The 25,035-nt window shown below is 37.0% G+C and overlaps 4 protein-coding genes and 1 non-coding gene across 7 annotated transcripts in view; 4 read left to right on the top strand and 1 right to left on the bottom strand.

The window, feature by feature from the left end:
- Positions 1 to 216: 216 nt before the first annotated feature.
- LOC106138487 (LHFPL tetraspan subfamily member 3 protein) lies at positions 217 to 23,421 on the top strand. Its single transcript, XM_013339646.2, has 4 exons — positions 217 to 865; positions 19,258 to 19,356; positions 20,689 to 20,835; positions 22,866 to 23,421. The coding sequence occupies exons 1-4, from the start codon at positions 463 to 465 to the stop codon at positions 23,051 to 23,053; spliced, it is 837 nt and encodes a 278-aa protein (XP_013195100.1). The 5' UTR covers positions 217 to 462; the 3' UTR covers positions 23,054 to 23,421.
- Positions 7,451 to 8,968, top strand: LOC106138486 (tektin-4). Its single transcript, XM_013339645.2, has one exon. It carries the CDS (start codon positions 7,451 to 7,453, stop codon positions 8,966 to 8,968), a length of 1,518 nt encoding a protein of 505 aa, XP_013195099.2.
- On the top strand, positions 12,680 to 14,200 carry LOC132903460 (tektin-4-like). Its single transcript, XM_060951896.1, has one exon. It carries the CDS (start codon positions 12,680 to 12,682, stop codon positions 14,198 to 14,200), a length of 1,521 nt encoding a protein of 506 aa, XP_060807879.1.
- Positions 23,422 to 24,279: 858 nt separating the features above from the next.
- Positions 24,280 to 25,035, bottom strand: part of LOC106138479 (electron transfer flavoprotein beta subunit lysine methyltransferase) — a 33,899-nt gene continuing 33,143 nt past the window's right edge. For 2 of the 3 annotated variants that reach the window (XM_060951864.1, XM_013339635.2), the window contains exons 4-5: positions 24,729 to 24,916; positions 24,280 to 24,446 (exon numbers count right to left, since the gene is read on the bottom strand). In XM_060951864.1, the coding sequence (XP_060807847.1) occupies positions 24,303 to 24,446; positions 24,729 to 24,916 (332 nt within the window). In that variant the 3' untranslated portion in view covers positions 24,280 to 24,302. The remainder of the gene's footprint in view (positions 24,447 to 24,728; positions 24,917 to 25,035) is intronic. The other variant, XM_060951865.1, reaches the window with a different exon arrangement.
- On the top strand, positions 24,953 to 25,024 carry Trnaa-ugc (transfer RNA alanine (anticodon UGC)). Its single transcript has one exon. It is a non-coding gene; the product is annotated as a tRNA-Ala (tRNA).

Below are 25,035 nucleotides of genomic sequence, written 5' to 3' on the forward strand. Positions count from 1 at the left end.
GTCGCTTCACTATTATATAAATTAAGTAAGCAGCATAAAAACTAGATTTATGTTTTTCTTGAATTATCCACAAAACTCATGCGTATTTCTTTTTTTGTTAGGTTGAGATTTTGATAATTTTTGTAAGTTCTTTTCTTGCTTCGTTATTTTTATTTAGTTTTCGAAGAAAATATTTCTCAGAAAGGCGCAATAGGTCAACTTGTGGCTTCATTACTTTACTTATCCCCTCCGCCCCTCACTCAACCGAATGGCGCGCGGCGAGAGGTTGTGTTGAGTTGTTTTGTATCGTGTTTCTAGTGTCCTCGAGTGTTTGCACCAATACTTTTTCTCAAGACATGAATGACACAATTCCTCCTCGTAGATAATACCGATTACAAAATTAATATAAAAAAAATGTGTGTTTGACAACTAGTGAAGTGCAAGGTGATCGAAAAACTACAAAAACATCCGGATATCGCCAAGATGGGTTCAAAAATCGAATACGTGGATTCGTCACATTTGTACGCAACGAATTACGTTCGAAATTCGAAAGCTATTGGTGTTCTTTGGGCTATATTCACTATTTGCTACGCGATAATCGCTGTTGTTGCTTTCGTGACTCCGGAGTGGATTGGGGACTTAGAAACGGAATATCCGCGGAAATTCGGTTTATGGCAAGTGTGTCGGGCAGAGGATGCCTTGGAGGACTGCAAAGGGAGATTGGATGAGTTCTTGTCTATAAATGGATTGGTGTTTAAAATCACGACTGTGTTAGTGGGTGTCGCAGTTGCACTGGCTCTGTTTACAATATGCGCGATGCTGTTGTTCTTCTTTTGTCAATCGACGACCGTTTTCCACATCTGCGGCTGGCTTCAGCTTTTATCTGGTGAGTTTTATTCGTAAAATCTTGCTTCCTACTGTTAAAAAGTTACCATAGTAACTGATTACAAAGTTCATCTTCATCTAAATAGGTAGGTAAGTACTTAGGTATTTATTATATCTACTACATAATGGGTATAATTAATACCTAGGTGTAAGTAGGTACCTAGGTAGTTCCTTATAAAACAAAACTAAACCATGCTTGATATTGTGCGTACAATAACTTAAGTCATTGATTGTGAAGACCAATCGATGATTAACTTCATGTCCTACTTTACCTATATTGAAATCACCATATCGTAACCTAAATTACGTATTGCCTAAAAATATAGGTACCTATTTTTTTAAACATAATAATTAAATAAATAAATAAATATATACGGGACAAATTACACTGATTGAGTTAGCCTCGAAGTAAGTTCGAAACTTGTGTTACGAGATACTAACTCAACGACTCTATATTATAATAAATACTTATATAGATAAACATCCAAGACCCAGGCCAATCAGAAAAAGTTCTTTTCTCATCATGCCCTGACCAGGATTCGAACCCGGGACCTCCGGTGTCACAGACAAGCGTACTACCGCTGAGCCACAGAGGCCGTTTAAATTTTAATTAAGCCATACATATAGTTACACACTACAATAATTTGAACAGATTAGAATAATTTGTTAATTATGATAATCGAATGCAATGAAGATTTTAAAAATAAACAATTTACTTAGGTAAGCAGATATCACACATAACGAAGAACCGTTTTCTCAACCTACATAATCTTGTACTAAAGTACAATACAATAATACAATGGCATCAATACAATGGACTAGGAATGCAAAAAGGTTACATACACACAAAATTTCTTATTCAACAAAAGTGACGAATAATTACGTAATAACTTTATTACTGTTTCATACTTTCTGTTTTTTTTAACACAGCATAAATGATCGTAGTACGGAAATTCGATATTAGTCAGGTCATCGAATATCCGGCAATTTTCGAAATGCCGCATAATCACGGCGCAACCCTAGTCTTTAAAATTGGAAACATTTGAATTTATAATAATTTGAAGTAGGAGATTAAGGTAAATCAAAAACTCATACCTACCATAAACTAAATTAATTTCATTAACTTACATACTCACTTACTTACTTAACATATGAATGGAAAATTACCTTCCTAATTCTTTCTTGAAATCTGATGAAATTTACAAGCCGTTTATGACTTAGTTGCAAATAAATGATATTTTAAGAATGTCTTCTGTCGAACAAAGGTCCTTAATAAAGGCCACTGACGAAGCGAAAGTTATTGGTAAATGTCGACCTTCGCCAAACGAGTCCAAAGCTTGGGTACCGCAAATGTCTTAGAACAATAACATCAGAACAAAAAAATAAAAATGGTGACCATAAAAATGAAAAACGTCGTGATTTTTATATTAACATTACTACAGCTTCTTCTATTTCTAAAAATCCACTGGGAGTGAGGTCCTGGGTTCTACAGGGCGTTCCTTATTGTGTTGCGAAATAAATAAACACCATATCAATACTTACTTGGGTATGGCAAAAGAAGCATGAAAGCAGAATAAATGCAGTGGAAATGAGAGCGTTAAGGAGTATGATGGGTGTGAAATTGAGTGACAGGATAAGGAACAGCGTGATAAGGGAATGTTGTGATGTGAAAGAAGATGTAGTTACAGGAATAGAAAAGGGTATGTTAAGATGGTTCGGTCATGTGGAGAGGATGAATGAAAGCAGGTTGACTAAGCAGATATACAAGGAGAGTGTGGAGGGAAAGGTCGGAGTGGGAAGACCTAGACGAACGTATCTTGATCAAATTAAGGACGTCCTGGTAAAGGGTCAGGTCAAAAGTACCCGAAACCGCCGAGCTTGTATGAAGAGAGTTATGAATGTGGACGAAGCGAAAGAAGTATGCAGAGATCGTGGCAAGTGGAAAGAGGTAGTCTCTGCCTACCCCTCCGGGAAAGAGGCGTGATTTTATGTATGTATGTATGTATCAATACTTACTTAGTAGTCTTGTTCATGACTCCAAGTTATACGCAAGGCAAGTGTAAACTATCCGCTTACCTGTAGATTCGAATGTAGGCACCTTAGCTTGGGTGCAGACAGGAAGTGATATGTTTTATTGCATTCCCTTTCTTATTAGGGTTCGCCTGAGTTGCTCCCGTAAGAATTACAAACTTGTATGGCTTCGTGACGTATATCTATCCATCCATCCTTCCATGCTTGGAGAAGTTTATTCTCGAAAAAAAAAGGGCATATCTCAATATTATATATTCTCTTTTTCTATATATCTCTCGTTACCCGAGGGGTTAGTGCGAGTTTTACTCGATCAAACGCGTCGAGCAAGTAAACGCGAATTTGTATTTGATTTGATCAGCGCCACCTAGTGGTAACTCTATGGTACTTATGCAATTCCCTAGAAATTCGTTATTACTTGCTCGACGCGTTTGATCGAGTAAAACTCGCACTAGCCTCTCTGATGTGATAGATAAAGAAGTGAATAAGTTCAGTTCCCGCGCAGATTGAGAGTCAATTTATCTTCTTTAGTCGATAAATACTCCTATACAGTATCTGTATCAAATAGCAGAGACCCACCAACGCTACACTTATCATACAAAAATACAGCATACCCATTTAATAAAAAAAAAAATTAATTACCAAACAAATCACTTAGCATCTTATAAAAAAAAAAAAAAATACTCCTATACATACGTGATATTTTATACCCCGGAGTACTATCTCATCATGTCAATTCCATGGGTTAGTAGTCGATTTGCACGAAAATTATTCGCACGATCGTGCGAATCGTCCCCTTTCAATAAAAATATTTTTTTAGTAGGCGATTCGCACGGAAGTATTTAAATTGCGTGCGAATCGACCCCTTCAAGAATTAGTGGTATGCAATTCGCACACACCTATCCTTCTAACTACTTAGTAATCGTGCAACCTCTTTGTAAGGGTACTTTTTATCCGACTTATTACGAGAACGTCCCGTTTTGCTCAAGCTAAGTTGATGAGATAGAAATATTTAGAAACAGTTCCCATTTAACTTACAGCTGTACTTTACTAAGTTTAAATGCAAATAACAGGTGGAAAACAGACCCCAAACATTTACGGATGAGTAACAGCTTTCTCTTACTTTTCCTTTTCACGCTGCTCTGTATTGACCCACGATCTGTAGGTTTAAAGTACATCAGGTTCTTAAGAAAGGTAAACAGTACGGCATTGTTTAAAAATGTTGAAAGATTATCAAAGTGGAAAGATGTAGTCTCAGCCTACTCCTTCGGGAAAAAGGCGTGATTTTATGTACATATGTATGTATTGTTTAAAAATATTATGTTGTATCTATCACACAAAATGAATATTTTTTTACACTGTTAATTCGCTTGGTTCTCAGACTACTAAAACACCCATAATCCACACCTGGCTTTAAATGTTATTGTTTCTATTTTTTTTCTTATATAGTCGTCTTAGATCTGGTAATGACAAAAATCTACACTTTCTAATTCTTTACAGCAGCATCAACAAAACATCCCTTCATAATGTCCTCAGTATCCACTTCTCACAAAATTCCCTTGCAAGGTCTACCAATCGACTTGGGGCGAAAACACATTTTTTGTATGTATGTTTGTAACGCAGTAACTTTCGAACCGTTGGTCTGATTTTAATGAAATTTATAGGGTATGTAGGATCTGTCAATAGAATTTTTAATTTGGTGGGGCTTCAAAACCGGTCAAATTGTTTTATTGATATACCTATTAAAGATCTTGTAAAAATTTAAAAGTTCTCGAGGTCGAAGTTCTAGTTATTACACTTTTGTTTAAATGCAAGGGTCATTGCACTTGATTACTACAAGAAAACTGCAATTTATCTTGAGAAAGAAGCTTTACCTGCAAATACTATAATTTTCTAGACAGTCCAGCGAAAATCTAACCGGTCTGCTAATCTCGGTTTTCTAGCGAAAGTTACTGACTTTGAGTATGATGATGGCTGTATAATTTCTATATCAAATTGTCAATGAACCTGAAGGTATATAAATAAAAGATTTCTCTATCAGGTAAAGTACTTTATCATCGTAATCTTGGCGTTAGTCCCTGTTTCATCATCTTCCCTTCTTGAGCCCCAGGGTTCATCTATGACTGCGATTTTAAATTGGGTAAGTCAGGGCTTACACGAAGCGACTCCCGTCTGATCTCCTTCTCATTTCAAGAACACCTTATGTTTGATCATGATATCATGCAGTTGTGTGAATGTACAGGTTTTCTTACAATGTTTTTCCTCAACGTAATTATCTTAGCATCGGTTAGTGATCAAACTCATCTTTCTAATAGCGTTGTCGTCATACCCATAATCGCAACATAGTTATTAATAGTGCTAACAAAATATCATCTGGTAACTACAAATTTAAAAAAGCGTCTCAAGGCAGTTTACTGTGCTCTGTGTATGACCTCATCAGAGTTCATGTACCGCTACGTGACCGGAAAAACTGAATAAAGACTTGAGTTACGTGTGTTAATTAGTGAGAAAGAACTGTTAACATAGGTGTCTGTTAGGGTATCAATTAAAAATTAAGTTTGTTCCAGATTGAAACCAATATATTTCAACCGGCTTATATTCTTCGGGCCAAATTGCGTGGCCCAGGAACCACAGAATACTTTTTTGTTCTTCTTCTGAGTGCGTCCAATATACGATCGTACGGATATTCGATAATATTCGGTTCCAAATCGATTATCCGGCAGAATTATCCGGAATTTCGGGTTACCATGGCGCAGCTCTAGTATCGAATGGCTTTTGAAATATCGTTAGATTGTGAGTATGTGTAGAATGACTGTGTCATTGTTTAAGTAATTAATAAGCTAGTTATTTGGTAGGTAAATCATACCCTTAATTTTTGAGTTCCGGAGCCAAATAGCTAAAATTCGCAATACCGTCAGTACATCTGACACGCTAAGGTTAAGGTACACAGATGTCTAAGGTTTCCTACATAATCTTTTTTTAAATATTTATGCCCGATTTTTTTCACGCTAAAGCTGTAGTTTGCTAGCAAGTTGTAATTATGAATTATTATTGAAGAAAAGTCTTCGTCCAGCTCACGGAACGAACGACTACTAAAAAAGGTTATTCGTCCTAGAAAATGATTTAAAAAAGGTTATTCGTCCTAGAAAATGAGTTGGCACTTTTCTCCCGGATTTCGATCTTGTAATAGTAAAAAAGTAAGAACGATACAATAACGGTTGATAAACTTTTATCATTATCAACCCTACCGGTAACGGCGTAACGAAAACGCGCGACAAACACCGTACCTACAATTAACGAAATTTGCACGTACCAAAATGCAATAAAAAAGTAAAAGCGTTGTGACATAATGAGAGATATCTCTCCCTATATCGTTAACGTAACGTGTTATTTGGTCTTTGTGTTACATTCGCACGACACTAATTTTAATTGCTACAAACCATTTATGGTTATTGTTCGAAATATGGTATGTAGTTAATACAAAGGGAGACTTTCGAATAATGCGTGTGAAAAAACTGTTATTTGATATGAGAAAAAACCAGTAAAGTTTTGATTTTTGTTATCACTTTAGTTGTCTTTTAGTACACTTGCGGGGTAGATAGAGCCAACAGTCTTGAAAAGACTGAATGGCCACGTTCAGCTATTTGGCTTAGTGATAGAATTGAGATTCAAATAGTGACAGGTTGCTAGCCCACCGCCTAAAAGAAGAATCCCAAGTTTATAAGTCTACCCCTTAGTCGCCTATTACGACGTCCATGGGAAAGTGATGGAGTGGTCCTATTCTTTTTTCTATTGGTGCCGGGAACCACACGGCACAACTCTTCTCCTATCGGACGCTATATGTCTCCATGTTTGTTCGTATCATTAAAAATACGCCTTGCCCATAGTGATTGAAAAGGAAATTTTATTCATTAATAAGTACTTATTGCATTTGTGCGCAGCAGAAGCTGGTTGCCAGTACAATACATATGTAAGTATACTACGGGCCAATAGTCATATTATAACTAAAGACTGGCCCATCGCCTAAACAGAGAACTCTAGTTTACGAGCTATTCCCTTGATTGACTTTAATCGGAGGATAAAAACGTTGCAATGCAGGACGTACATTGAGATCAGACCCGACACTTGATTAGAAAGTTAGCGAACGTGTAAACACGTAGATTGTAAACTAGAATTTGTTAGGAATCTTAAATATGTTAGCGTTGTCTAAGAACCAAGTTATTTTTTTATGAAATTATTGAAGAGTAGTCTATGCCCGCGGATCCGATCTTTAAAAATGAATCCTGTAATTTAACAATCCTGTGGGAATTTTAGAAAATTTATTAAACGATCTCCTCTGGATCACTTAAGGATGCATTTAAAATCAAGTGGATTTCATGGGTCTAAAATGGTGTTTTGTTTGTAATGACTACTACCTTCAAGGAAGTTTTATAAGTTAGGTACATTTTTACTTTTTACTATGACTGACATTTAAACAAATATTTCAAGTCACAAAATTGACAACTAAAGCCAAATCAATTGGCCTGATTTTGTATTTTTTTTAACCTAATTTACTAAAATGGCACAAGTTCTAACTTCTTTCCCTGAAGATGACAAGTGTCCTAAAGTTTGTACCGACATTGGAGCCTTTAAGAAGGCGGAAAAATCTCCGGAAAAGGCTCAGGAGGAAATCAAGGAAGCTAAAGAGGCAAGAGATGTTCCACCACCCGCAACTGATGGTGCCCCGGTCGCTCCAATAGAAAATCCCCCAGAGACAACGCGACCTCCACCATCAGGAGAAGAATATCTCCCAAATCTTCGACCTGGACAAGATGGCAAAGTAGACTGGACCCCATTAGCCGACATGACAGGCACTAGACCAGGAGTCAATAAATACTCCATAAGTAGATACTCTTTGAGCGAATGGAGGCAACATAATAATGAAATCTTAGATCCTGAGCCAATAACGGAGTCAAATATAGTAGATTACAATGCTAAGACAGCCATCATGCAAGCGTTCGGAAATGTTGACAAACAACAAAGCGAAAACAATAAAAGGTTAAAACAGAAAGCTAGAGATATTTTCAGGTGGAAAGTCGAAGTAGAGAAAGCTTGCAAGGAAATAACTGAAGAGGTTGAATTACTTGAAATTGAACGAATGCGGCTTAAAGGAGCTTCTAGAGTTCTCATGTTACCTGAATCTATTTCTAAAGAATGTCTTGACCTTAGATCTAATCGCTTTGAACCCGATTTGGTTGCTGATTTAGCAGAACAGGAACTGATCAAAGAAATGAATTTGGTGTCCGAGGTGAGAGGTACACTAAAAGCTACTTTAGAGAAAATCGAAGAACAAATGGCTATCAATAAGGCAGCTAAGCATAGGATCGAATATGATTGGTGCGATAAGCAGCTAGCATATAATACTGAAGTCACAAACATTGGTCTTAACACAAAATCTAGTACTATAATGTTTCGACCTGGATCAACTAGATTTGGCGATTACACAGCTCCTCTAGAGTATTGGGAGTTCTTCTGTCGAGAGAACGTTCAAAATTGTGAGGCTGCCCGACAGAACTCGCAAGATCTCCGAGGCAGTCTGAATGCCATCTTAGTGAACGGAGGCAGAAAACTGAGGAACCAAGCTGACAAAACAGACATGGCTTTAGCCGAGACTGTAGCGATCACGCAAGAGTTATGCACCAAGTTGGAAGAAACTTTAAGAAGCACGTTGCAGAAAATTGCAGACATGGAAGCGCTGATAGACAATTTACACGATTCTATAAGAAAGATGGATAATGCTATGAAGTTAGCGCAGACTCGGCTTGACAATAGAAATAATTGGAGGCCTCATGGAGAAAACGTGAGGGATCAGCCTCATTTGGGACTTATTGATGAGGTTAAGAAGATTCACGAGACGGTCACGTCACTTCTTGGTCAGTTGCATAATGCAGAACGGGTGAGGAATGATTTGTTGAAGAAGAGAATAGTGTTGGAGAAAGACATTGCATCGAAAAGAAAGACTTTGAACATCGACCGTGATCGGTGCGGGATGGTGAGATCACACTATCCTTCTGCTTCGGAATTGGCTGGGTACTGATTATTGGGATTATAATTTCTTACAAATTAAAGAGTTAAAGATTAAGAATTTGTCTTTTTATCTTTGGTAGCGATCGAAAGTTATGTTCATATTTAAGGACAGAACAGCATGAACAAAGAGTAGAGTATTACATAAATCACTTGTTTTTCCCGGAGAGATATCCCTGCACGCGTTTGCTCTTCAATTTTTTTCCTCCAAGTTGTGTTTCTCGCAAAATTGTGGCACCTAAACCAAACGCAAAAGAAGAATCCCAAATTTATTAACCTTTCCATTAATTGCTTGCATCTACTTTGTTAAACTGTTATGTTTCTGAGTGCCAAATAAACGATTTTTCTATATTTCGTATTTCATTTGTTTTTTCTTCGCTGCGAGACCAGCATATCATAGAAGTTTACTACTATTAATCAGTAAAAATTGCACAATAAGGAAGACGAGACAATGTGAGTGAAAGGCATAACAAATGTACTATTTCATCGAGATTTCTTGTCCACAATGTGATTCCACGTGCACTCATTATGTCGACGATAGGATCATTAGTGGCTGCTGGAGATGAGCGTTTACACGAAAAACATTTAATTAAGCGTGCTTTCAAATGTATTTAAATATACTAGCCGTGCCCGCGACTTCGTGTGGAATAGTTATTTTGGGCATCATTGAAACCCCTTAAGGATGAATAATTTTCCCCGTTTTTTTTTCACATTTTCCATTATTCCTTTGCTCCTAATAGTTGCAGCGTGATGTTACATAGCCCAAAGCCTTCCTCGGTAAATGGTCTATTCAACGCAAAAAGAATTTTTCAATTCGAACCACTAGTTCCTGAGATTAGCGCGCTCAAACAAACAAAATCTTCAGCTTGATAATATTAGTAAAGATATAACATGCTTCATTATTCCGGCGGGCGGACCCCGGGCCCCGAAACACTTCTGTGGAGGATGCAACCGAAAACACACAGAGATGAGACAGAGATTCCTCTTCATTATTCCCGCCAATTCGCTATCTGTCATATTGATTTATACTAATTTTTGGCCTATGAAGATATTATTAATTCCACGTAATAAAGACACTAAGGCTGATAACCAGCCATTTAGATATCAGAACCAAGCGTCACCAAAAAAATGTTATATTCTTTATTCAAATTTTTTTTTTAATGATTTACGATGGAAGCAATTATTTCTTAATGGGAAGTAAAGTTGGAAACACAAAAAAAGATAAAAGCGTTTAAAAAGTTAATCTTATTTGTAAGCTCGTTTCTATAAAAAAAATACAAAGTTACAACGTTTATACAAATTTAATAGCCGTTGTTTCCACCTCTGCTCATTATGTTGAGTATAGAATCATTAGTGGTTGCTTGTACGATGATATCGTAGTAATTAATTTGTATTTGTACTCGGGTTTGAACATTTTCATTAGCAGCAATTGCAGCGCGTTTAGGCTCATTAGGATACAGATTCATGGTCACACATTTACATACATACATATACTCACGTCTATATCCCTAGCGGGGTAAACAGAGCTAGCTCTTTAGTTACTGATATTACATGGTTTTAGTATATATTCCCACAGGTGTGAAGCGCCATAAAGTTTGTTTATTTCTAATGGTTTTACATGATGAACAATAACCGACTTTATTCAAATTTCATTAAAATCGGTCTTGCAGTTTATCAATAAAAGCTATTTTCATTCAAATTCTCAACCCTCCAATTTAGGTTTGGACTCTAGTCGTTAACATGTACTTATACTAAGTTTCATCAAAATGGGTTAAGCAATAAAGCATTGAAAGCTTTTTTCATATAAAGTGTCACCAACTTTGATGGATGCTTTTTCTGTTTACTTACCGATATAGCTCGGACAATAAATATGTAACAATTGTTTTTAAACTAGTCCCATGTTCTTGAGAAATATCTGACCTTAAAATGATTATTCAGCAATTGTTTTGGATATAGGTCTCTTCAGAGCAACAAAAATCATAATATGATATCATAATATGATTTTTCTTGCTCTGAATTTATGTAATCATATTATGATAACATAAATTCAACGCTACAGTTTACATACATTCATACACATATGATCACATCTACATCCCTTGCGGGTAGACAAAGCCAACAATCTTGAAAAGATCCCAAGTTTGTAAGCCTATCCCTTAGTCGCCTTTTACGACATCGATGGGAAAGAGATGGAGTGGAGTGGTCCTATTCTTTTTTCATTGGTGCCGGGAACCACACGGCACTAGTTTACATGCTGACCATAATAACTACCTGACACCAGCTGTATGGTGTTAAATTACTAGGTAGGTATTCAGAATTACCTACTATAAGTCTATCGAGTTAACGAAGTGTGCAATGCCTTTATGATCTTAATAAGCTGATCGTAATAAGATTTTTGTCGGTATGTCTAAAGTCTGCCCGATGTCCCTTTTTTACATAGCTACATAAAACCACGCCTCTTTCCCAGAGGGATAGGCTGAGAATACATCTCTCCATTTGCCACGAACCCCGCATACTTCTTTTAGCTTCATTTACATTCATCATTCTCTTCATGCAAGCTCATCAGTTTAGGGTGCCTTATCTTGACTAAATAAATAAATACAGGACAACCTACACAGATTGAGTTAGCCCCAAAGTTCAACACTTGTGTTATGGGAACTAACAACGATACTACATTTAATAGTAAATTATTATTTATATGTATAGAGAAACATCCAAGACTAATGCCAATCAGTTTTTTGCTGTCTTGTTAAATCTTTTTTTACAATTCAAAAACTAGCTGAACTTGACCAATGCACTCTCTATGGATCAGAATCTCAATCAAATTATACTCGATGGTTGGGTATACATAACATTATACCAATATTATCTTCCAATCGTTAACGGTTTAGAAACAATAGTCGAATCTCCCACAAAAACTGTAACAGCAGTTATACGACTTCAATACTGAGGATCCCACGGTACATAATAATGTGACCTTTTGTGTGAAGTAATTCTAGGCACAGATATATGTGGTATTAACGTTTCTGGCATGGGCGAAATGTCAGTTGCATTTACAAGAGGTATAACGTTATTTTCTCATATTAACGTTGCAGCAATAGATGCAACGGTAGCATCTTTTTGGGCAACACGAATTTAGATATTTAGGACTTGAAAAAAGGACATCACAAAATACCTAAGTATCTGGACAATTGAGCAGCATCGACTACATACATTCATTGTCATACATATAGTCAGATCTATATCCCTTGCGAGGTGCTGTCCACCCCGCAAGGGATATAGGCCAACAGTTTTGAAAAAAACTGAAAGACCACGTTCAGCTGTGTGGCTTTATGATGGAGTTAAGATTCAAATAGTGACGGGTTGCTAGCCCATCGCCTACAAGAGGAATCCCATGTTTAAAACCTATCCTTAAGTCGCCTATTACGAAATTATCGGAAAAATATGGAGTGGTTCTATTCTAAAGTGCCGAAAACCACACCGACTAATCACAGAATATTCTGTGAAGAACTGTGCAAAGAACTTCAAGTAATGTTATCTTTGTTTTGTTACATTCACAAAACTATCCACATGAAAAGGTCAGCAAGCATTTTTATAGTCAACATACAAGGCCACCTAGAAACTGCCACTGAAAACACATAATGTCATTGTCATTTTATACCTCTTATTGAGGACGTGATTTTTGTATTATTTTTAATTTAGTTTTAGGCTAAATTACCGTAAAATGGCAGGGAATACACTCAAAACATGTCCAGACATATGTCCAGCAAATACGGTGGCGGCGCCGCCTAAAGAGTATCTCAAAGCCGGCATGTCAAGGGGTCCAGAGAATCCACATGCCTCGCCTTACGTACCGGGTATGATCAAACCTCCAGAACCAAAGGTTTACCCGCCAGGTGCTCCGCCTAGATACCTTCCTCAACCAACTGATAGCACCAGTGGAGATATACTCGGAATGGGCCCTATTGGTCCATGGGCAGCAGGTCATCTTGATTGGACGCCACAAGCTGGAACGACTGGTGTCAGACCAGTAGTAGACAAGTATTCTATAACCAGGTACTCTACTGGAGAATGGAGGAACCACAATTTATTCATGTTAACTCCCAGAGCTACAGACAAGGCTAAACACGCTGATGCAACCATCAAACGAGATATAAAAATAGCTAATGAAAATTTGGACAAAAAACAAGATGAAACTAATAGCAATTTAGGAAAAAGGGTTAAAGATTTGGGATATTGGAAGAAGCAAGTAGAACAAACATTACGAGCTATGGATGATGAGATAGAACTTTTAGATCAGGACAGAAGTAAGCTTAAAGGTGCTTGCAGAATCCTAAATCTTCCCGAAGCGATATCTAAGGAATGCCTAGAACTACGTACTAATAGATACGAACCAGATTTAGTGAGAGATGATGCTGAGCAAGAATTAGTAAAAGAGGTGGCCATTGTTGGAGAAATAAGAAGAGTTTTCGAAAACACTTTAGCCAAAGTCGAAGAGCAAATGGCTAATAATAGAGCAGCGAAATCCGCCATCGAATCGGATTGGAATGATAAAATGGTTGCGTTAAAAGTGGATAAACAATGTTTGAGTTTTACACCTGAATCAAGTTTGCTTTTATATCATCCAGGTGTGGCAAGATGGCCAGAAAATGCATCTAATTTAGAATATTGGTTACATTATTGCGCCGAGAGTATTAAAAATTGTGACGAAGTAAGACAAAAATCTGAAAATTTGCGTGGTGATTTGATGACCGCAATTGTTAAAGGCGGTCAAGATTTGAAAACACAAGGAGACAGAACTAACGCTGCGTTAGCTGAATCCGTTTCTACAACCGAGGAGCTACGCGACAAATTAGAAGAGACTTTGAAAGATAATTTGAAGACGATTGCTGATATAGAGAATTTAATTTCATATCTGAAAGATGAGTTGAGGAAATTGGGTGAGAGGACGAAGTTGAATATGACAAGACTTCACGCTCGAAATTATGACAGGCCCAATGTAGAAAATTGTAGAGATGAGGCACAGTATGCATTGATGGCGGAAGCGAAATTTATAAAGGAAACCACCGAGAGTTTTAACGGTAGAATGAGAGAAGCTGAAGCGATCAGATCAGAGTTGATGAAGTATAGAGGCGACTTGGAAAAGGAAATAGCTAGCAAGAGGAAAAGCCTCAACATTGACCAGGACAGACTGGCGAGGGTTCGCGCACATATGCCAAAGCCTGAAGAATTTGCTGGAGGGTAATTCTGAATTTTTTGAGTAACTATGTTTTGTGTATGTTTGAGCAACACAATAAAAAATTGCAGTAAGTAGATTTGTTTATTCTATTGACATGACTTATACAATTTCTTCGTTGACTTGATCGTAAAAAATCTCAACATATAAAGTTTTATCCTAAATCCTAAAGTTCACGTCATTACACGGAATATTTATATCCATGGGTCTGTTGGCTTCAATCACCTTTTCATATTTAAGGATGTGCGCAGAGAAGTAGTATTTGAGATGAAAACCAAATATCTTTATTTTTTATTAAAGCATCAGGAAACAAAGTACATTAAAATACTCAACTCTACCATAAAAGCGAATTGCGTAATGGTTCTTTGTCTTGTCTCGAGCTACCACTCACATCCAAGATCTCTTATATGTTATCTTAATCTATATTGTTTTAATATCGTTTAGCCATTTTGACCTACTTATTCTTTACGTAGCTTAACATTGATTGATTTCACTATTGAATTAACTGAAGATTAGCTGTTGATTTCTCTCTGCCTAATTGTAATTTCCGGATTTCTATAGAAACACCTACTCTTTAGTGAGATTAGGAGTTTATTTACGACTTTTCTTTTTTTTGTCTCTGTTGCCTGGAAAGTGGTTTTATGATAGGTGTAATGTTGAGATGTGAAAGAAGATGTAGAAACAGGAATAGAAAGGGGTATGTTAAGGTGGTTTGGTCATGTGGAGAAGATGAATGAAAGCAGGTTGACTCAGCAAATAAACAAGGAGAATATGGAGGGCAAGGTCGGAGTGGGAAGGCCTAAACGAACGTATCTTGATCAAATTAAGAATGTCCTGGCAAAGGGTCAGATCAGGAGTACCCGAAACCGCCGAGCTTGCATAAAGATAGTTAATGTGGGTGAAGCGAAGGAAGTATGCAGAGATCGTGGCAAGTGGAAAGATGTAGTCTCTGCCTACCCCTCCGGGAAAAGGTGTGATTTTGTGTATGTATAATTCTCCAAAATACCAGAGGTTATATTTCTAAAATTTTGTGCTTAAATAATATACAGCGTGTACAAACCTATTGAAACAGAATAATGTTTCTCCTGTTTGTTCATTCAACGTCTTTTTTTTGTAACAAAGTATCTATAAGATTATCTTCAATTACATTTTAAATATCACTGATCTGTACGTGACAGAGTACAGCATATTATCACGTAGTATCTGTAATGTATGTTTGTCTGTAAGTACATTGTACGTTTTGTACGTGTTTCCTTTGAAATGGTAGCTAAGTGTGGTATGAATTAGATTAACGTGTGCTAGTAATTCTTCGAGAAATGTTGTCTATGTAAATCGATTCTTAGTAACTTTCAGAGCCATTGTTTTTATAAGACGTAGGAACTACAGATAAAATAAAATTGTTACGTTTATAACTATGATAGTAACTAATGCGATGATTATACTTGTTAAGAAATTGTTGTAATTGCAATGTTACATCATCGCCCAGACATTGTGTGGGAAATTGTATAGTGCATTTCATTACGTCTACATGTAATTACTAGAATTCACTCGCCAGGGAATTTTTAGAAATAAAAGTGCTTTACAAATGTTACTTCTGAAGGTCTAATCTACCTGTGCCTCTCTCTTTTTTTTTAATTCCATCGTTTTTGCTTTTAAATCGAAGTGATGTAGCTAATCACAGGCAAGCACAGATATCAAAATGTTTAGGACTAGTTGGCTCCTACCAGACAATTCGTTTTCGAAAACAGGAACTAGGTAACTGTGTCGTGTGGTTCTTGGTACCAAAAGAAATAAGAATAGGACCACTCCCTTCTTCCCATGGATGTCGTAAAAAGCTACTAAGGGATGGTCTCATTAACTTGACATTCTTCTTTTAGGCGATGGGCTAGCAGCCATCAGTATTGACATTTGGACTATCAGTATTAACTAAGTAGCTCGCTATCCTCGGCTTCTTGCTGGAACTCGTGTCTACAGCTAAACTCACGACCTGGTTAATCTAGTCCAAATAAAGTTTGCCTTTATTCTATCAATCTTTTGATCATCTCTCATCACCAGAGATCGGAATAGGTAGATTGATTTTATGTACTTGCATCATGAATTACCATAGAAAACATAACATGGATAAGCCTCTTTTCCAGGATTCAATTTCAGTACTTACACTTACAGTAAACTACATTGTCCGCGGGTAACATAGGACTACAATTTACGTGAACGAAGTCGGGGGAAAACAGCTACCACTAATATATTCTTCATCCCACTTGTAAAAAATTCCGGAAAAAATCTTAATAATTTACAAATCCCGCAATCCCGGAGGCATGTCCATATTGATATATACGTTTCAGTTCATTGACCCCAATTCAATCTACCTATTCCGATCTCTGCTCATCGCTCTTACCTGCGACGTTTTAGTAAAACGCCACCATTACCAACAAGAACAAAGTCTCGACATCGCGTGAGGTAGGTTCTGTCTGTCGGCATCCTATTGTTTGTAAGATACAGGTTAAACACCTCAGGTTTGTCCAAAAATTGTCCTTATCTCCACGGGTTAAGGGTCTATTTTTAATGATTTCTTGGAGACAGGTGCATTCTGACGCGAATCAAGGATACGAGACGGAGTCATTGAGGTAACACATTGTTCTTAGTAATACTAGGAATGTAATATTGCGTTCACTGATGTGAATTGTTAAGAAAATTACATGTATCTAATCAAAATATGGATATTTTGACTTGTTTTTTTGTAATTTGTTTAAGTAAACTAGTGTTATTTATTTCCGATTACTTACCTAGTGTAAGTCGAATTGAAAGATTACAAAAAATATAAATAAAATCACTCCTCTTTCCCGAGGGGGAGGCAGAGACTACAGCTTTCCAATTGCTATAGTCCCTGCATACTTACTTATTTCGGGTGATAATGATAAATATAAATTGTTAGAGTAATAATAACAAGTCGTTCGCCGCGAACTTGACCATGCGAACACGTTTTTTTACAAAATTGAAAATATTATTTAAAAACTACTTAACCGATTTCGATGCCTTACTATCTTAAGAATTCCATTGACAGATCCTGCACACTTTTTAAATTTCTCCAAATCAACCCAGTGGAAGCGAAAGTTATCGCGTTACAAACATACATACAAAAAATTTTTGACCAATATTGATTGGTAGACCTCACTCGCTTGGTCAAATAAATGCTTGCTATCCAAAAAAAGTAATGTTAATTTCTATTTTCTTTTTGTTACTCTCAGTAGGTACCTACTTCATTTTAGGTTGCAGAAAACACAAAATAATTTATTTGCCAGGATAAATAGGTATGATGATGTTATTCATTTTGTGTTTCTGTATTAAGTCTTATAGCAGATGTGCAATTTTATTGTTGACATCAACACATTGACTTGTTTTTACTGAATAAATGTACCTATTTTGCAATGCCTCGATTTACAACGTCAACTCATCGATTAAGTCAGCAAAATGTCGACCGATTTGTTTTTTGCAACGCTTGCCAAATGATTACTGAAGTAGATTGTCTGATTGACATTTCCTTTGCCTGCGAAACGAAACGTCTAATTATAGAGGTTAACTAATAAAATTATCTGTTAAGTGAGATTTGCACTTACTTTGATCAACGGGTCTTATAACGAAGATAATCACTAATAGTACCTATAAAACAAAGTCGCTATTTAAGTCTGTTTGTCTGTATGCTTAAATCTTTAAAATTATGCAACGGATTTTGATGCGGTTTTTTGTAACAGGCAGAGTGATTCAAGAGGAAGGTTTTTATGTATAATTTTTTCCGAATTTTGCACCCGTGCGAAGCCGGGGCGGGTCGCTAGTAAGGTATATGACTAAGGTTAACTGTAGTGATTAACTAGTTGTTGAACGCGACTGCGTCCCCCTTAAATCTTTGTAAATTTTAACGAAAACGTTAAGATTCTCATTCTCGCGGTTCTCATTTTACAAAAGTTAGTGCGACACTAACTTTTGTAAAATGAGACCCGCCCCTTATCGATATCAACCGTTTTTAAGTTCAGTTAATTTTCTCAAACCTTCCCCTAAGTGTAACAAACACTTTCCATAAAACCTCATCAAAATCGGTACAGCGAAATGCGAGATAATCGCGGACAAAAATACATACATACAGGTCAAACCGAGAACCACCTTTTTTTGAAGGGGGTTAAAAAACAACAGTCAGTTGATTTGATCCGTCACGCTAGTACCTACCGCTTCTAAAGTCTCATTGTTTCGAGTTCTACAAATTGTATAAATGGGATATTGATAAAGTTTCTCTTGAACGGAACACCGGACGTTTTCCCTTCATCAGCGAAGTGGTGAAATTGTAATTATGTAGGCTTTCTCAGATCGACGCAACGCGACCGTGACGCATTAACGCAAATCGGTTACTTTATGTAATGGATAAAGTTATTAAAGTTATTGAAACTAACTTACCAACCAATAGAATCAATAGAAAAAAGAATAGGACCACTCCATCTCTCTCCCATGGATGTCGTAAAAGGCGACTAAGAGATAGGCTCATAAACATGGGATTCTTCTTTTAGGCGATGGGCTAGCAACCTGTCACTATTTGAATCTCAATTCTATCTTGAAGCCAAATAGCTGAACGTGGCCAATTGGTCTCTGTCTACCCGCAATGGAAAGACAGATGTGATGATATGTATGTATGTATGAAACTAACTTCTCTTCCCGTGCAGTTATTTAAAGCTCATCTAGGGCTAATAAACTTGGGATTATATTAGGGATAGGCTAGCAACCTGTCACTATGACAATGAGAGTGTGGAGGGAAAGTTCGGAGTGGGAAGACCTAGACGAACGTATCTTGATCAAATTAAAGACGTCCTGGCAAAGGGTCAGGTCAAAAGTACCCGAAACCGCCGAGCTTGCATGAAGAGAGTTATGAATGTGGATGAAGAAAAGGAAATATGCAGAGATCGTGGCAAGTGGAAAGATGTAGTCTGCCTACACCTCCGAGATAAAGTCTTGATTTTATGTACATATGTATGTATATAGTCTCAAATTTAACACAATCACTTACAGAACATCATTTTTTCCAGCTGTATGCATGGTAGCTGGAGTGGCGGTGTATCCGGCAGCCTGGAATGAAACTTCAGTCCAGGAGACCTGTGGACCCACAGCAGATCAGTACAATATTGGTAATAATATCCTTGTAAACACCATTTTGTTTTACACAATGTGCCGTGTGGTTCCCGGCACCAATACAAAAAAGAATGGGACCACTCCATTTCTTTCCCATGGATGTCGTAAAAGGCGACTGAGGGATAGGCTTACAAACTTGGGATTCTTTTTTAGGCGATAGGCTAGCAACCTGACACTATTTGAATCTCAATTCTATCATTAAGCCAAATAGCTGAACGTGGCCATTCAGTCTTTTCATGACTGTTGGCTCTGTCTACCCCGCAAGGGGTATAGATGTGACCATATGTTTGTATGTATGTAGTTTTACACAAATAACGAAGCCCGCGAACTTTGGTATATGTCACAGGTTTACGTGCACCAGTATCTAAAAACACAATTGGTTTGAGTCTGCTGAAGTCGCCTTTGAGTTGTGTAGTGTATGTATGAATTGACTGTTGAATGCTAGAATACTTTTTAGATAGATTGATAAAACTCTTTATTGCACCATAAGAATAAAACATACAGCACAAAACAGATAGAGATGGTACAAAGGCGGACTTATCGCTAATGCAATCACTTCCAGTCAACCTTTGGGTGGAAGGAAACCAAACAGGAGATTGGCGTTGGCGCAGAGCGAGACAAATAAATACTTTTTATATATAGGTACTGTGATCGAGTTGTCCAACACCTACTGAATAGTACTTAAGATGGACGGACATTACAAATCATAATCTATACTAATATTATAAAGCTGTAGAGTTTGTTTGTTTGTTTGAAGGCGCTAATCTGAGAAACTACTGGTTCGAATTGAAAAATTCTTTTTGTGTTGAATAGACCATTTATCGAGAAAGGCTTTAGGTTATGTAACATCACGTTGCAACTGTTAGGGAAAGAAGAAATAATGGAAAATATGAAAAAAATGGAGAAAATTATTCTTGAGGGCTTCAATGAAGCCCAAAAGTAACTATTCTACGCGGACGAAGTCGCGGGCACAGCTAGTCAAGAAAATAAAATTTAAGTATTACGAGTACTTCCACGTCAAAAGATGGCGTTTGCTTGTTAAATTTCTTAGATGAAAAGTATTCTAAATGCATTGTGTTGTGTGGCTTTTACTGGCGCACATTAGGCATTTTATTAAATCAGTTTTTCCTACATACATACTCACGTCTTTTTCCTTTGTCGGGTAGACAGAGCCAATAGTGTTGAAAATAATTTAAGTCTGTATGACCCAATGATAGAATTGAGTTCAAAAAGTGTCAGGTTGCTCACCCATCGCTTTAAAGAAAAATCCCTAGATTATTGGCATATCCCTTAGAGGAAAGTTTTGAAATTCCATTTTCAAATTCCAGGTCGCTGCCACATCCGATGGGCATATCTCCTCGCTGTGATTGGCTGTCTCGACGGCATCGTATTGGCTGCGCTGGCGTTCATACTGGCAACTAGACACGTTCGCCTTCAGCCCGACAGCGGGTACCCACCGCCGTCGCTTTACAAAGGTATGCCCCTAGATGGCGCTGTGCGGTTTTAGAACCCGCTATGGAGATTTTTTCGAATACCAACAGACAAGCTGTTGCTGTCCCTATTTACGTCATAATAACAAGCGAAACGGCGATAGTTTTTCGTCAATAAATACTTCGTCACGCAATCCATACTATGGTTGGAGTTTGTTGCTTATGCTTATACATGTATATGATTGAGGGGACTATATGAATATTCAAACATCCAAAGCAGTGAAACCACGTAACATTACTCAACTAAATCTGTGTTATGCTGGTTCCGCGACGCTGACTGCGCCGGAGTGACCCACTTATATGACTGAAAGCGAATGACTGAATTAAATATGGAAAGTTAATTGACTGACTATCTGCTTCGGTGGCGAGATACAATCCAGGATATTAAAACCTTTCATCAAATCGTTACAAACATATAATGAGTGTGTGATGTGGATTCGTAGACATAAGATACTGAATTTTATTCAGTGAAAATAGTATACAATTTAGTTAAAATTAAAAAAAAAATGGAATACATGTCGCTGTAAAATGCACAGAATTTTGATTACTACAGTAATAAATAACTCTATAAAAAATTAAATATATCTATGGTAAAATGCTCGATTTGTTTGTTACATTGTACAAATGTATAGCACAATTGGCGGACTGAATGCTAGAAGTATTATCTACCAGTCAACCATTACCAATACCTAATTACATCCTGTGTTATGTGTGATTCCCAGGACTTATCTGACCTTATAGGACCTCTACAAATTTTTGGCATAGATGGCATAAAATGTCACTAAGAAAATAGGCACATTCATTCATCTTATACAGCTTTTATGATGATACAATAAAGGTCAGGTTCCCCTGCAACAGAGGTAAGACGGGGATTGCTTCGTGTAAAAACTTGACTCACCCTATCTAGGATCATGGTCACAGCTCGCACCCTGGGCTCAGGACTAACGACACAAGGAAAAGAAACAAATGACTGACACTGATGAATGATGAAACGAATGACACTGAAATACATCTCAGTGTGAAATCCACTCAAAGATGACTGCTACCAATCAGTAACATTCCTGTTTTACTGTAGACAGAATTAAATAACTAGTTTATCGTGTGTTTAGCATCAAACTCATGAATATGGTAACGGTTGACATACTTACAACTCGCCTGGGCTCAATTTGTTCGTGGGTGATTAGCCACGACCTAGTCGAAAATATTTTACAGCCTTACTAGAATAGGGTATAGTCTATACCCTAGTCTAGTAAGGCAATAAAATATTTTTATAGTATAGTAGTATATTATAGCAGGAACAGAAAATAACTATACCGTATAGATATTTTCTGTTCCTGCGGGAATTACGGCAAATCCTCTCTTAGTTCACCCCTAGATTATTTTAGAAAACCTACATGCCAAATCATTATGTAGACCTAGCGGTGTGCGGTAGCCGGGTTTCCGTTGATAAGTCAGTCAGTTAATGACACATTTTATTATAGACCAGCTTTTATTCGCACCTTCGACCGCGTGAGTTTTGGGCCACCTACAAAACTATGCGAGTTTTTCGCAAATCACCCGGGAAAGATTTTAGCATATTTTGCCTTTTATGACAAGCATAAAAGGCATTATGATATTATATTATATATATTATTACATATTAATGATTGTCATATTATGACCTCCAGACTCTCATCATATAAACCCTAAATTTCATTTGAGTCTAGAGTGAATATACGCCGTGGAAGCGTAACAGACAGACTTTCGCATTTAGTATGGATTTTAGAGAATGTTGTCCAGCACTAGACTGACATCATCATTTTCAGCGGTGTTGCTTCAGAGCCATACATGTTGTTGCAATTTTTGTATGCTTTCTGCAGCCATCTGAACTAGAATAAGTTTTAGCCTAGGATAGGTTTATTGTTTTTGCCGTTTCGGGCAGTAAGCCTTATTTACTACGCTGTCTATACCACTCTAAGAACTTCTACCTACACAAGACTGAATTATTCAAATTGTTATAAAAGATTTTTTTTCAGGTGAAGTGAACAACGCATACGTGACTGACGCGACATCTGTGAGCGGCTCCCGCAAATCGCTAGCCTTGCAACCAGTGCTTATAATGCACCCACACGCTCCCATGGACATGGATACCTATTCCCACTACTCTGGAAGGACTGCCAGGTCAAAACATGGCATTTACGCCAACACCATGCACAATTATTAATTGTAAAATTATGTTTTTAATTGATTAATAAAGAATTTAAAAGTACATCCGTATCGCTCATCGCTTTGGTAAGTCGTTCCGCCCCTTGCCAACAGATGGCGTTGTACTGAATAATGGCATTTTATAATTTGGAAATCTCATGAAATTTAAATCGTTAATAATTAAATTACCTGAATTAATTTAATGTAATGTAAGTTATTGCTGTAACATTAGAGTTATGTAAATATTTGTAATGTTTGTTTAGGTAATGACATTTTGAATTTAGTGCTTAGGTATTAATTTTACTCTGTAATGTGAGTCTCAACGATTTTGTACAACGAAATTTTGGAACTGTTGTTTGTAATATTGAATAAAATAATTTAGTTATACGGGTTGGTTTTTTTTTTACTTTGCTAGATCCCTTTTAACCTCTACGATAGTTATCAAAGTTGTATAACATTAACTAAGTAGGTATCTAATTACCTAAATTCACACCTCTCTCTTTTGCGTGTTGTCATTTGCTCCCTCCGCCTTTATAGTTTGGGCCCTCAGGTTATTATATCAAACCTTTCTCTCACAGTCCAAACTCCGGTAAATTCAAATATTCTTCAGTCACAGAACTGAATGTTAAGACTTTTATTCTTGATGTGATAAAAATATGACAAATTTCACATTTTTCAATAGCGCAGTGCCGACCTCGTTTGAAATTAATCATTTAACCTAAAACAAAGACGATAATTATAAATGTTCTACATTAAATTACTAGATAATATTACAAGCAATTTAACGGGCTACAACAACCGGGTTTATTATGTAGTTTTCTAAGTTAATTGCTAGAAGCGGCCTCTTTTAGCAATAATCGCATATTAACGTAGAAAGAATACTTCTTATTTAATTATACTAGCCTAATAAATTGCTTATCCTCTCGTCAGTCGGTGGCCATTTTGATTTTTAGGTATATATGTCGTTTAAGGTGTCAAATTTAAGTTTTGGCTTTAACAACAGAATTATTATATCCACATGTACAGGTTTCATTGTAGGATCGATATCCCACTAAGTAAAACAGTAAAATGAAAGAAATCGCGGCTTTGCGTAGCAAAGATAATATGCGATGCGCTGATAATACCCAGATCACATAAAGGCACATATCACCGGATAAAGAACCGAACTTATAGCATGGTGCAACCAGGCACACACAAAAATGAAGGGGATCCCCTTTAACTAAGCTTTCTAATAGGTCATGAATTTAAAAAACCATTGGAGTCTTTATTTAATTAAGTTTCCACAGCGCAGTCTCTGTGAACCCATAGTTTTCCATGCAGCTCTCTTCTGGTAGACGATACTTCGCTAACAGAGTGATATGCTGACGCCTCTTCTTTGTCAGCCCGTGGCGACCTGGGTCTCCTATTAAAACCTGCAAGTAAGAAATTATATTAAAACTCTATTTAGAACATACAGCAGATCAAAAGAAGCGCTATGTAAATAGGTATAAGGCATATTCGGATTTCTGTGGGATATGGGCGAAACGCACTTTTCCCGTGATTCGTTTCTAGATGGTTAGTATTGGTAGATTTAAGGGTTGATGAAATGAATTGTTTCAACACGAACAACTATCAATTTACTAGAAAACAAAAGATGTAGATTCTGCATCTCGCTCCGTCAAAATGTATATATTTATGTTGAAAACAAAACTTACAGTCTTACCACTTGCAGTCAAACTTATCAGCCATTCGAACAAAATATTAGCAAATTCTTCGTCATAGAACATGTCTCCAATCAAAATTGTATCAAATTCTTCGCATTTCGCGCCAATAAAATTATCTGTACTCGTTTCTATGGCAACATTATTTAATTGTGAATTTATTTTTGTAGCTATGACTGCATCTGAAACCATATGGTATTTGAGCATAAGTTGACATCGGGGATGTAGCTCAGTGGTAGAGCGTTCGCTTTGCATGTGAAAGGCCCCGGGTTCGATCCCCGGCATCTCCAGGCGGTAATTC

This window comes from Amyelois transitella, chromosome 26, assembly GCF_032362555.1.
Source record: "Amyelois transitella isolate CPQ chromosome 26, ilAmyTran1.1, whole genome shotgun sequence".
NCBI classification, from domain to species: domain Eukaryota; kingdom Metazoa; phylum Arthropoda; class Insecta; order Lepidoptera; family Pyralidae; genus Amyelois; species Amyelois transitella.

What these genes read in the sequence shown, in the direction of transcription:
- LOC106138487 (XM_013339646.2), top strand. Translation starts at nt 463, where the DNA reads ATGGGTTCAAAAATCGAATACGTGGATTCGTCACATTTGTACGCAACG. An exon ending in CTGGCTTCAGCTTTTATCTG is followed by an intron (nt 866 to 19,257) that starts GTGAGTTTTATT and finishes CATTTTTTCCAG; the next exon opens with CTGTATGCATGGTAGCTGGA. An exon ending in AGCAGATCAGTACAATATTG is followed by an intron (nt 19,357 to 20,688) that starts GTAATAATATCC and finishes TTCAAATTCCAG; the next exon opens with GTCGCTGCCACATCCGATGG.
- LOC106138486 (XM_013339645.2), top strand. Translation starts at nt 7,451, where the DNA reads ATGGCACAAGTTCTAACTTCTTTCCCTGAAGATGACAAGTGTCCTAAA.
- LOC132903460 (XM_060951896.1), top strand. Translation starts at nt 12,680, where the DNA reads ATGGCAGGGAATACACTCAAAACATGTCCAGACATATGTCCAGCAAAT.